This window comes from Aquarana catesbeiana, linkage group LG11, assembly GCF_042186555.1.
Source record: "Aquarana catesbeiana isolate 2022-GZ linkage group LG11, ASM4218655v1, whole genome shotgun sequence".
Lineage (NCBI taxonomy): Eukaryota > Metazoa > Chordata > Amphibia > Anura > Ranidae > Aquarana > Aquarana catesbeiana.
In genome coordinates, this window is record NC_133334.1 from 221,367,865 (window position 1) to 221,382,196 (window position 14,332).

The window sequence follows — 14,332 nt, forward strand, 5'->3', positions numbered from 1 at the left end:
TGTAGCGGCTGAGGGAATGTCAGGAGGAAACGTTGGATCTGGTTGCATCTCCACTTGTCCATAAATGTGATTTGGGCCCAATATCTCAGATAGTGGCTTGAGGGTGTTTGAACGGAGGACATGGTGAAGCAGGAGGGGTTCCTCACGTGACCAGGCTTTAAACCTAGGATCCATGGAACCAGGCAAAAAGTGGTTGTGGTGCAAGAGCGGCATCGGGGGGGAGTCGTATGACCAGTAGAATCTTTTGTGAAGCGCATCCTATATGTCAAGGGTAGAGATGGTAAGGGGTGAGGAATATGTGGAGAGGGCTCTAGAGGAGCGGGGTATACATGGGACAATTAATAAGTCTGAGCCTGGAAAAAACACCATATCTCCCTGTTGGGCCGGATTGCATCTATTAAGATGACGATCCTCCCGAAATTATTGTACCTCTTCCAAACATTACCAATTCCTGTCCCCCCCAAGCACTTGAATAAACTCCAATCTGATCTCCTTAAATTCACCTGGAATTATAAGAGACACAGAATCCCTAAATCAGTTATGATGGCAGCACGCTCAGACGGTGGTCTTGCCTTTCCCAATCTTACCAAATATTATCAAGCAGCCCAACTTCGAGCGATAGCATCATGGTTCACGCAAAGATCTTATAACAGATGGACAGAGATAGAAAAAATATGGCTAGCCCCAACCCACCCTAACAGCTTGCTATGGAGTGCGAGGGCAGAAGTGCCCCCCGAGAGACTATTGGGACCTATGACTCAACTCCGACGCTTATGGTACAAACTATCCCGCTCACACACATTGGCCTCAGAAAAATCAGTCCTAACATCGTTCGTTTGTAACCCCAAAATTCCAGACAGCCTCACCCACCAGATGTCATACCCGTGGACATCACGAAATCTCTTCCACTACGGAGCCCTGGTAGATTCCAGATCCCGCAAATTACTATCCTACCCTGACCTACAGACTAAGTTTGACCTACCGCGACAAGCGTTCTACAGTTACATGCAAATACGCCACTATGCCATGTCCATAGCGCCTGACCTACAGTTCTCCCCCCCATCACCCTTTGAAACTCTAATCCTGGCGGGCACGGCCCAGAAAGGGTTAATCTCTGATATCTACAAAATATTAAATGCTTATCCATTAGAAATCAAAGGTAAACATAACTATATGATTAAATGGGAAAAAGCTCTCGGTGAGGAACTTCCCATGGAGCAATGGCAGGTGGTATGGACACAGGCAGCAAAAAGTTCCCTCTGCACTCTATACAAAGAAAATACCTATAAAATTCTCCTCTACTGGTACATGACTCCGGATACCCTTCATGCCATATACCCGTCTAGTTCAGATCGCTGCTGGCGATGTCAAAAAGATAGAGGGACCCTCCTCCACATATATTGGGACTGCCCACTGATAACTCCATTTTGGGATAAGGTTCGACAACTTCTGGTTCGCTTATTGGAGACACAGATCCCTATGACCCCCAAATTCTTCCTGTTAGGAATCTCACAATTAAAGATCTCCAAGGTTCAAAAAAAACTCATACGACACATCCTCACGGCAGCACGTTGTCTTATTGCTCTACACTGGAAAAAAACCCTCCCCCCCACACTTGAAGCCTTATATACTAGAATCAAAGATGTGGAGTTGATGGAGAAGATGACAGCCCGGATAAAGGACAGGTTGGAGGTACATAATAAAGTATGGGAGCTGTGGCATCTTCGAAAGGACCCACCATAAACAAGTAAACGAAATTATACAATCACCCCTCTTCCCTTCTCCTTTCATTTTCTTCTTTTCCCCCCTCTTTCACTATCCTTCTACTCTACTATGAGTGTTTCAGTTTCTTGCTTAGATATAAGCAAACTACAAGATGAAAATAAAATAGGAGCTAAAAGAAAGGAGGGAGGAGAGAGAGAGCCTAGTATATTTGTACTCTTTGTTTCTCCTTCTTTTATTGTATGACAGACACATGTCGCCTATTACCTCTATTATGTTCTGTACCTCTGTACCGCAAAATATTATAATAAAAAGTTATTTGAGAAATAAGTCTGAGCCACATAAGGCATATTCTAGTTGGACCCATAGTTTTGAAGAAGTAGCGTACCTCCAATCCGCCACACGTGATAAGACAACTGCTTGATAATACGTTTTTAACATTTGGTAGAGCCAACCACCCGGAGCACTTGGAGCGATAAAGTACCGCTCTGGGGTGGCTGTTTCTCCAAATGAAGCGAGAGATCTCCGCTTGAAATATAGAAAAGAACCCTATAGGAACACCCAATGGTAGCATTTGGAAAATAAAAAGTATGCGTGGCAAGATGTTCATTTTAATGATGTTTATTTTACCTAACCAGGAGTGGGCTAGGTGAGACCAACTCCAGAGGTCTGCTCTAATCTTGTTCAATAGGGGGGTGTAATTGTGCTTAAAAAGAGAATGGAGGTTGGGGGTGAGATTAATACCTAGGTAGTTCATGCTCTTTCATTCCAGCGAAAGGGAAAGGGGGTTTCAATTGGTTAGCATCTGAGCGGGGGGTATTGATCTTTAGGATCTCAGATTTAGGTTTATTTTGAAGTTGGACATTGGTTGAAAGGTAGAGAAAGCTGACATAAAATTTGGGAGTGATATGCGAGGTTGTTGGATAAAAAATAAAATATCGTCAGCATAAGCTGCATATTTATGGGTTCTATTTCCAACTTGGACACATTGGATGCTGTCATTATGTCTAATTGTGGCCAAGGGTTCTAGAGTGATGGCGAAGAGGAGGGGGGATAGGGGACAACCTTGTTTGGTACCATTATGTAGAGTGAAGAGGTCGCTTAGGGAGCCGTTAATATGAATTTGTGCTGATGGGTGAGAGTACAGGGAAGAGATGCGGTGATAAATCTTGGGCCCCAATCCAAAATAGCGTAGGGTCATCTTGAGATAATCCCAGTCCACCCTATCAAATGCTTTTTTCGCTTCAGTGGAGAGAAGGGTGGGCTGGGCGTATCTGTGAATATAGTGAATCAGAGATAGGGATTGTAGGGAGTTATCGCTGGCCTCTCTGGTGGGTATAAAACCCGTTTGGTCTGCTGTGATCCATCGGAGAAGCAGAGGGAGTAGTCTATTGGCCATGACTTTGGCATAGAATATAGTGTCTATATTTAGTAATGAGATGGGTCTGTAGCTACTACATTGTAGGATCTTTATCGGGTTTAGGGATAACTGTAATATGGGCAGAGAGGGATTCCGGGCATAGGCCTGATGTGCTTGAAATTGAATTGGCATAAGCGGCGGGGGAGTAGGATGCCACTAAATGTTTTATAGTATAGAACTGTAAACCCGTCTGGGCCAGGAGCTTTACCTGTGGGAGACTATTTTAACGCAGCTTGGAATTCTTCAATAGAGAAATCCGTTTTCATAGTTTTAAGGACTGTTCGGGAGAGTTTGGGGAGTTTTGCTGCCTTCAGATAAGAGTATACGTTTGCGTTTCTCTTCCTCGGGTAGGGAGGCTAAGCCGCCTTTGACGTTGTAAAGGTCAGCATAGAACTCTCTGAAGGCCTTAGAGATTTGAGGGGTGGCGTGTACAATTTCACCAGTGTGGAGTTTCATTTTGGGGATAAAGGATTGTGTCTTTGTTACGCGGAGGGATCTAGCGAGTTGTTTGCCGGGTTTCTCCCCCCATTCATAGAATTTTTGCGAAATAAGATGAAATGTATTTTTTGTTTCCAAGTCTAGGAGTGTTTTAAGCTCTTCTCTTTTGAGTGTAAGGACTTCAAGGTGTGATGCATGTAATGATAGCTTGTGTTGTTTATCTAAGTCCGTGACCTGTTGAAGAATTTTTTAAAAGTTGTTGACCATGCTCTCTTCTTTTCCTCGCACCTAGTTCAAGTGTCTACCTCATATCGTAGCCTTATGGGCTTCCCATAAGATCGAGGGGGCCATTTTGGGAGATGCATTCTCCATGAAATACTGAGTCAGGGACGAAGATAACATGGAGACTTCAGTGGGGTTGGAGAGGAGAGAGTCATTGAGTTTCCAATTATAATCGCGTTGTAGTAAAGAGGGCATGGTCAAGCACATGAAAATAGATGCGTGATCAGAAATGGATGTGGTGCCTATAGAGGCCGAGAACAGAAGAGGGAGGTGAAAGTGATATATGAAGATATTGTCTATTCTAGAGTAGGATTCATGTGTTCTGGAGAAATGGGAATAGTCTTTGTCTGTGGGGTGAAGTAAACGCCACACATCTATCAACTGAAGTTTGAGAAGTTTTTTTTTAACATGGGCTAGGCGCTTAAACGGGATATTAGAGCGACTCTGTGAGGTGTCGATAATAGAGTCTAGTGGCATATTTAGGTCACCTGCTAGAATAATAACCCCTTCTGCAAAGTGCGACAATTTAGAGAGGGTTTGGTTTAAAAAGGCTGGTTGGTTGTGGTTTGGACTGTATATATTTGCTAGGGTGCATTGAATGTTGCCTATAAAACCCTTGAGGAGGAGAAAGTGACCACAATCATCAGTTAACATGTCAGTGAGTCGAAAGGCTACACTACCGCTGAACCCAATGGCCACTCCTTTGGCTTTATTAGTGTCAGACAGGCTGTAGTACCATTGCGGGAACTGGTGTGAGTTCAATTTGAACGGGGTTGAATGTGTCAAATGTGTCTCTTGAAGAAAAGCAATGGAGCAAGAGGATCTTTTCAGTTCCCTCAGGACTTGATGCCTTTTCCCAGCTACATTTAGGCCCCTTACATTATTTGAAATGACCATTAGAGTAGCCATAGTATCAGCGGTGTACAGACCCCTAGCTCATGAAACCATTTATACCAGCAAGGGAGGGAGGGGGGGGGTGAGGGTGAGGAGGGAGAGCGGAGGAAGGGGATAAACCTGGGAAGGAAAGAGAAAGAGAGGAAACATATATAGAATAGACAGTTACAGTCTAAAAAATCAGAAGGGATCATAAGATGAACGCGCAGTAACCTGCAGTGGTCCCTGAGGGGGAGGAAAGAACAAGCAGCTGTCAGGACCTCTAGGGAGAGTCTGACCAATATTGGATGTAGGCTGCCCATTCTCACCAACCCCAAAAGGAGGGGGGGCAAAAGAACACACAAAAAGGTAAAAGCAGCATTCAGGGGTACAGGGCCCCATCTGCATGTGGCCTATGTGATGCTTATGAAAAAAACTTAAACTCTAGCAATGCTATAACAAGAACTTGATAATATAAGTGAAGTGAACCATAGTAAATAATAATTCAACAATGTAGTAAGGGGTAGGGGGAAAATCCTCGGGTAAGTGAGAGAAAAGTTGCTGGCAGTATAGCTGCCATAATAACTGGGTACATGAGGATGCAAAAGAAATATGCAGAGAGCATCTCATCCATTCTTCTGGGAGGAGCCCCGGGTTGATATGCGCCTCCTTTTAGAGGCGGTCTTCTGCCATTGGGGGTCCAAGGGGACCAAAAACGTTGGTATTGGGTTCTGCCCTCCCAGGAGGCATGTTGAGGTAACGGAAGAAGTTAGAAAGTTCCTCGGGAAATCGGAGCGTGAAAGAGCAGCCATTTTTAGTGGCAATCAGGCATGCGGGGAAGCCCCACCTATAGGTGACCCCAACTGTTCTCAGTTGGTCTAGGAGAGGTTTTAGGGCTCTACGACGTCCAAGGTTTCCTTGAAGAGGTCAGGGAAAATGTTAATGACGGCCCCGTCAAAGTCAATAGTAGCGTTAATAATAGCGTTTTTATCTTCAAAGTAGTGGAGGTGGCAAATAACGTCCCTGGGTAGGTCAGTGGTAACATTGCGTGGTCTCAAAGCACGGTGAACATGATCAAATCTTAATGGTTCAGTGACAGGGTTACCAAGAATGGTGTTCAGGATACCGTGTATCGAGGGTTTTGAGGTCATTATCTCCAGTTGCCTCTGGCAACCCCCGGAAGCGCAGATTGTTTCCATGATTGAGATTTTCCAGGTCCTCGAGCTTATACAGTGAAGAGCAGTGGGAAAATGCTAATTGGGTGACAGTCTCTTGTAGCTCTTTAATGGCTACTTTCTGTGAGTCTTGGCGCTGCTCTGTGTCCCCTATTCTGTTGAGCAGATGTGACATGTCTGACCTCACTGCTGTAATTTCCTTCTTAATGGATTTCCCCAAGCTGCGGAACATACCTGCGAGTTCTTTTTTGAGTCCACTCACCAGGAACGACATTGCGGAGTCATCCAGGGATCCAGGGTCTTCCACCCCCCGCCCCAGTGTGAAAGTAGCCTTACCGACAAAAATCATGACATTTACTGACCGAGCCACATTTTTTACTGACACTACATAAAATTATCATTTTAAGTGCGAAAGAGTGCAAATATCAATATTTAACCACTTCCCGCCTGCCATATAGCAAAATGATGGCCGGAAAGTGGTTCTGTTATCCCAACTTTGCATCATATGACGTCTAGCAGGATAAGCCGCGCCCTCTGACGGAGGTTCTTTACCACGTGATCAGCTGTGTCCAATCACAGCTGATCAGTGTAAACAGAAAAAGCCATGTATTGGCTTTTCCTCTACTCGCGCTGACAGACGCGAATAGAGGAGAGCCGATCGGCTGCTCTCCTGACAGGGGGGGATGCCCACCCAGGACCATCAGGGATGCCCACCCATGGCCACCAGGGATGCCCACCCATGACCACCAGGCAAGCCTACTAGAGCCCACCAGGGATGGGAATCATTGCCCATTAGGGATGGCACCCTGTGCCCATCAGTGATGCCTGCCAGCACCTCTGATCAGTGCTGCCTATCAGCACCATCTATCAGTGCTGCCCATCAGTGTCGCCTATATGTGCCCTCCAGTGCCGCCTATGAGTGACCATCAGTGCCACCTATCAGTGCCCATCCGTGCTGCTTATCAGCGCTGCATATCAGTGTCAGCCTCATCAGTGCCCATCAGTGAAGGATAAAATTTACTTATTTACAAAGTTTTGTAACAAACGAAGAAAAACTTTCTTTTTTTCCAAAATTGTCAGTCTTTTTTTATTTGTAGCGCAAAAAATAAAAACCCCAGAGGTGATCAAATACCACCAAAAGAAAGCTCTATTTGTGGGAAAAAAATTATAAAAGTTTTGTTTGGGTACAGCGTCTCATGACCGTGCAATTGTCATTCAGAATGTGATAGCACTGAAAGCTGAAAATTGGTCTGGGCAGGAAGTGGTTAAGCTATAAACATATAGCTAGTGTTATTAGAAATGTGTTTAAGTTGCAAGAAAAGTCAAAAAGCATATTTCTCCATTTCCATTAAGGTCAGGTTAATATAATCCAGAGGTTTTGTTATCTGCGTCCAGCTGAAGAGATTTCCCTTCAATTTCTGTCCCATAGACAATTAGATATCAACACAGAAATTGAGGGGAAATCCCAGGTAGCCACCAGGATCAATAGAAAAGAGGTCCCCTCAATTTCTGTTCTTGTTTGGATGATAAAAGATATGGTTAGGGATTGTGGACATAATACAAGAGATGCTCAGAGATTGTGGACACGATACAGGAGATAGTTAGGGGCTGGGGACATACTACAGGAGGCTAAGGACATGGTAAAGATGATAGTTAGAGGCTGTGGGCATGGTACAGATGATGGTTGCAGGCTGAGGACATGCTACAGGAGATGGTTACAGGCTGCGGACATGATACAGAAGATGGTTAGCGGCTGCAGACATACTGCAGGAGATGGTTTACAATTTGCGGACATACTAAGGGAGACGGTTACAGGCTGCGAACATACTATGGTGTCAGAAACCACGAATCAGACTGAGACAGAGTGCAGTTAAATCACACTTGTTTAATAATAATAATAGTAAAAGGTAAACAGAGCAATATAGTCAAATCATAGCCAGAGTTCGGTAACCGGAATGGATAGTCAGACGTCAGGGAGCCAGAGATCCGCGTACTTCAGGACAGCCCAGGAAATCAGGAAACTGGAGAAACAGTGTAGTGGAAAAGCAAGCAGGATCAGGAACCAGAGGGGACGTCAGCCAAGCAAGTCTTCAACAGGTACACAGGAGAGAGTCTCTGGATATATTGACCAAGGCGAAGGCAGAGAGGAACTGAACCGAACAGCTTAAGTAACCAGCAGGACTGACAAACAGGATATCATCATCAGGTGAGTCACTGTGGAAAAGATTGTAGCTGGCAGTTAACCGACAGCTGAGCGGCCTGCTCTGAGAAGGAAGGGCTGAGCCCATCGCTGACATACGGGAGATGGTTAGAGGCTGTGGACATACTACAAGAAATTGGAAAAGAAAAGTTTACTTCATCCAGTACACTAAAAGAGCATGAGATAGAACCTTTTATTACATGTTCTACGGAGGGGGTCGTGTATCTGCTCCATTATTAGCATTTTTTTCTTATTTTGTATGAAAAAGTATCCTGTTCTCTTTGTATTGCTTCGTTTGTGTGAAATCCCTGGTGTTCCTGCCAGTCCCTATTAAAAACTGACCACACTTAGCAGAACACTCAGTGGTCTGTTCTCTAGTTATGCTGGGAACTCAGGCTGCTCTCCTCCAATGATCAGACTTGTCCTGACACACCTCCCCTGCACAGCCATTCACTGGGAACACCACTGGGGACACCGAAAGGGGACAGCCCGACACTGACGGCAACATGGCCCGTCCTTGTCTTCTTTTCTCATGCACAAATAACACTGGAGCCATTGGTGACGCTGCCATGAGGAGAGAACACTGGAGAGTGGTTTGAAGGATACCCCTGGTCTTTGGATGACCATTACGTGTTTTTGACTCCTTTTGCTATACAACAAGAGGGTCAACTTCATCTTGTGAGTGGGGATCTATATTATACACATGGTGAAGTGGTGGCACTAAAGTGGATGTTGAAGTTGAGGACTTGTCAGATTGTCACTAATATTTGGAACTGAGCACTTTTATTTTTTTTCTATTATGTTTTGTTTGTGAATTGCATATTTGTATTACAATTTACATCATCATCATTTAATACCAAGTACTTAATATTATTATTAATAATAATAATAATAATAATAATAATACTTAATACTTGAATATGCATATTGGCAAAATAGTGCACTATATAATTTTTTATTATTTTATTTTACTTTATTTGGTTGATTTTTATTTGCAAGCGCTGTTTACACACACGGAGCTAGAACTTCTATGGATCAATTGAGCATTACACAACTTAATTGGTTTGGAACAGCAGCTGCAATCATTTGCATTGGTGGCACGAGTGTGTTTTATATATCATTCACTGGGAAGCTCAGTGTGCTGTTGCTTCTCCTCCCTCCAGCTTTTTATGCAGCTGAGAACAGAGGGAACAGAGGAATTGTGATCACTTATAAAACAGGGAAAAAACAGTATTTATAATTTATTTTATTTTTTAGATCCCAGGATTGGATTGGGTGATCTGTCTATCAAAGTTCCCCAGACAAAGAGGAGGGGCTGTATGTGACAGCGCGCTGCGTGGAACACACAGCTATTGAAATGAAAGCTGTTATGTTCCTGGCGCTCTAGGCAACCAGGTGGTGGCGGCTCTCCTCTCTCTTCCCTCTGTTCCCCTGCACAAGCTGGCTGCACTGGGGCCACAGGCTGGCTGCACTGGGGACACAGGCTGGCTATCTGGCTGCACTGGGAACACAGGCTGGCAGGCTGGCTGCACTGGGGACACAGGCTGGCTGGCTGCACTGGGGACATAGGCTGGCTGGCTGCACTGGGGACATAGGCTGGCTAACTGGCTGCACTGGGGACACAGGCTGGCTGGCTGGCTGCACTGGGGACACAGGCTGGCTGCACTGGGGACACAGGCTGGCTTGCTGGCTGCACTGGGGACACAGGCTGGCTGGCTGCACTGGGGACACAGGCAGGCTGCATCTGACGGGCACTGGTAAGGCTGCATTGATCACTTGTATCATGTCTGCAGTCTCTGACCATCTCCTGTACCATGTCCCCAGTCTCTGACCATCTCCTGTACCATGTCCACAGTCTCTGACCATCTCCTGTACCATGTCCCCAGTCTCTGACCATCTCCTGTACCATGTCCCCAGTCTCTGACCATCTCCTGTACCATGTCCCCAGTCTCTGACCATCTCCTGTACCATGCCCCAGTCTCTGACCATCTCCTGTACCATGTCCCCAGTCTCTGACTATCTCCTGTACCATGTCCCCAGTCTCTGACCATCTCCTGTACCATGTCCCCAGTCTCTGACCATCTCCTGTACCATGCCCCAGTCTCTGACCATCTCCTGTACCATGTCCCCAGTCTCTGACTATCTCCTGTACCATGTCCCCAGTCTCTGACCATCTCCTGTACCATGTCCCCAGTCTCTGACCATCTCCTGTACCATGTCCCCAGTCTCTGACTATCTCCTGTACCATGTCCCCAGTCTCTGACCATCTCCTGTATAAAAATATTTTTAAAAAAATAAGCTTCGTTATTGGTCATTTTTGGTATCGGTTTCGGTTTTCGGCCTAGTGTTTTTTTTTATTTTCGGCACCAAAAAACCCATTTGGTGCACCCCTAAATATATATCTATATATATATAGATATATATCTATATATATCTATATATATATACACACACTCACACATATACACTCTTATACTGTAAATAAATGTAAAAATACATTTTAAAATAGATGTTGTCAGATAAGCAGAAATTGGTGTCAGTAGTTTTTTTTTTTTATTATTATTTTAGAATTTTTTAGAATTTTTAAAATAATCTTTTTACAATTCTTTTAGAAGCCCTATTGGGGGGCTTTCATGAAATATCAGGGATCTGAACAGATCCCCGATGTCTCACTTTTGAGAAACTGTGTTAATTCAGCAAAGGAAGGGGTCAATAAATAAATGACATATTTACTGGCCCCTTCCCCTGCTCTCCATCTTGAAACCTCCCCCGCAGCAACTGGCAGGAGAGGAGGGAAGCTGTCAGCGCTGTGGGGGGACACAGGGGCAGCAGGGGAAAATCTGCACCGCATGGGGTGATTAGGGTGTGCCAAGGCACATCCAGCACACACTGTCCACACACATATGAGGGTGATAGATTTGGTTGAATGGAGCTAATTATAGTAAGTCATGATGTTTCTTGGGTTTGTAAGTGTATGAGCTTGGGATATTTCCAAACAAGGTATATTTATAACAGCATTTTGTTATATTCATTACCAGGCTAGTGGCTTCCCAGGTTTCTTTTTTTTTTTAAATCCACCCTTATTGATGTAACTGGGAATTTTGGGTGTCATTCTTTTATTTAAAGAATAATTTCTTTTCCGCCTTCTGCAGATTTCGATGTGCCAAACTCAAGAGAACTGGACATTAGAAGGTATTTTTTGAATTTCTATTTAATAACATGCTTCAAAATTAAACTGGTGCAGCAAGCAGAGTTTCATAAAAGACAAATGCAGAAGATAAGGACAAGTGCTGTCTTTGTGTATGGTTATCTGTGCTGCCACTGTAAGACACAGATATCTGTCACTGCTTTTATTTTAACACTTTGAGATATCTAGTAATATATACAATCATCTGTTTGTTAAGTTTGTCAAAGTTCACACATTGTAGTATGTCTGTGAACTAAAGAGCCAGGTATAAGAGCCAAGTGTTATGGATATATGGAGGAAAAAAGTATTTCATGATTTTAAAAATTCTCCCTATTGTGGCAAAACGATGATTTTTGTTATGTTTTTTTGATTAATATTTTGCCAAAATAATCTTCGATGGCATAGTACACCCCCATCACTTACTGTATACACTGTTATGCCGCGTACAGACAGTCGGTTTTTCCGACGGGAAATGTTCGATGTGAGCTTGTTGTTGGTAAGTCCAACCGTGTGTATGCTCCATCGAACATTTGCTGTCGGAATTTCTGCACACAAATGTTTGAGAGCAGGTTCTCAAATATTCCGCCAACAAAACTTGTTGTCGGAAAGTCCGACCGTGTGTACACAAGTCCATCGTGCAAAAGTTCTCGCATGCTCTGAATCAAGCAGAAGGAGTGGCACTGGCTATTGAACTTCCTTTTTCTCGGCTCGTCATACGTCTTGTACGTCACCGTGTTCCCGCGTTCGGAATTTTGGGCCAACATTTGTGTGACCGTGTGTATGCAAGACAAGTTTGAACCAACATCCTTTGGACAAAAATCCACGGTTTTGTTGGCGGAAAGTCCGATCGTGTGTACGGGGCTTTACTTTTTTTCTCTCTCTCTCCCTCTCTCTCTCTCTCTCTCTCTCTCAATTACCCATAAAATATCCGAGTGTGGTGCTGGTGGGATTTAGCGTACCCTTATGCCCCGTACATACGATCGGATTTTCTGACAACAAATGTTGGATGTGAGCTTGTTGGCTGAAAGCCCGACAACAAATATTCGATAGAGCATACACACGGTCGGACTTTCAGCCAACAAATGTTGGCTAGCAGGCTGTCAAATTTTCCACCAACAAATTTTTGTTGTCGGACTTTCCAATCAGGTGTACACAAGTCCGTCGCACAAAAGTCCACACATGCTCGGAATCAAGTACAGGCCAGAAGCGCTCGGTCTTGTAAAACTAGCGTTCGTAATGGAGATATCGCGTAGGTCTTGTACGTCACTACATTCGGAATTGTTGGCCAACATTTGTGTGACCATGTGTATGCAAGACAAGTTGGAGCCAACAACCTTCGAACAAAAATCCCCGGTTTTGTTGTCGGAAAGTCCGATCGTGTGTTATTTACTAAAGCAAGAGCATGAAAAATCTGATGCAGCTTTGCATAGAAACCAATAAGCTTCCAGGTTGTATTGCCGAAGTTTAATTGAACAAGCTGAAGTTAGAAGCTGATTGATTACCATGCACAGCTGCACCAGATTCTGAGTGCACCAGTTTTAGTAAATCCCCCCATTGTGTCACCTCCTTTATACTTGCACAGGATAGTGGATTCTTATCTCCTGAAAGAGCCTGTTTTTTTTTTTTTTTTAAGTGCATGTAAAGGCAAATATTTATTTCCCTTTAGATGGAAAGTTTAAGGATTAGACCCTTTGTTGACTTTGTTGTTGTCTCTGTCCCCATTTTTACCAAGACAGAAACGGGAGAATAGATCCAGGTATTTAGAGTTTTGATCAGAGCAGGAGGTAATGGGCAAAATCCTCTAATTCCGACCTTTTGTTCCTATGAATATTTTCTAAGATGAGAATTCTGTTCACTTTGGAGAGATTTCCACTCATTTTCTGTCAGATTTTTTTCTTGCTGTGTCCCTTTTTTTTTTATTCATGAAACAGTTTCTTTCCAAAAAACATAACATAAAAAGTTGCAATGACCACCATTTTATTCCCTAGGGTGTCTGCTTAAAACAATATATACAATGTTTGGGGGTTCTGAGTAATTTTCTAGCAAAAAAAATATGATGTTTTTTTTGTTAATAAACAAGTTTATTTGTAATAGTAATAGAATACAGAAAAGAGACCATACATGTAGATAGCTTACAAGCATATTTTGCACTTTGCATATTTCCTGAGTGATTATGTAGTATTTACATACATGTACAAACCTTTTGTGAAAAAATACACTAAAGAAAACTAAAAAATAAAAACTAATAACTCTGGCACTTTTATAATGGCAATTGAGATTTGCTGATAAGACACGAACAGTCCCCGATTTTCCGTCCCATGGTTTGATAACCTAGCTTTATAGAACCAGGACAACTCCATGCATCAATCCCTCTGCACTACATCCACCTATGCATCACATGTGTTGGTATTGTTAAGCCATGTGTTCCAAATCCTGTCGTACTTAGCCGGACATCCCCTGTGTTTATATAAAACCTTTTTATAAGGTAGGGACAGATTTACCATTTTGACCCATTCCTGAAAAGTAGGAGGGGAGGCCCTCATCCAGTGTTTTGCCACCAGTTTTCTACCGCAAAATAGTGTTTCATAAAGAAAAGTAGCAGTGAATTTGTCTATGGTAACATCTGGGAGCAGCCCTAGTACACACAACCTTGGATCCACCTGAACCGGGGAACCCATTTCATCATGAAGAAATTTAATAATTTGATTCCAATAGGTTTGGATAACCGGACAATCCCATATAAGGTGGAAAAAAGAGCTTGACAGACTCGTACATCTTGGACACTGAGTGTCTTGGGTTTGGGAGAATTTGGCTATTCTAGCTGGTGTGAGATAGGACTTATGGATTATGTATAACTGCGTCATACGCTCTGGAAGTCTGGGGGAGGCTTTTTTAACATTTACTAGAACCTCGTCCCAATCATCATCTTCCACTGGGCCTATATCTTCTTCCCATCTAATTTTTGCTGTATTGATTATGCCCGCGACCGAGCGCGCCCGCAGGGCTGAGTACAAGGTTGATATCAGTTTAGTTGG

At 43.6% G+C, this 14,332-nt stretch overlaps 1 protein-coding gene across 7 annotated transcripts in view; it reads left to right on the forward strand.

Moving 5' to 3' along the window:
- Positions 1 to 14,332, forward strand: part of VEGFB (vascular endothelial growth factor B) — an 85,376-nt gene that overhangs the window by 39,401 nt on the left and 31,643 nt on the right. For all 7 annotated transcript variants that reach the window (XM_073605366.1, XM_073605367.1, XM_073605368.1 and 4 more), the window contains one exon: positions 11,263 to 11,302. In XM_073605366.1, the coding sequence (XP_073461467.1) occupies positions 11,263 to 11,302 (40 nt within the window). The remainder of the gene's footprint in view (positions 1 to 11,262; positions 11,303 to 14,332) is intronic.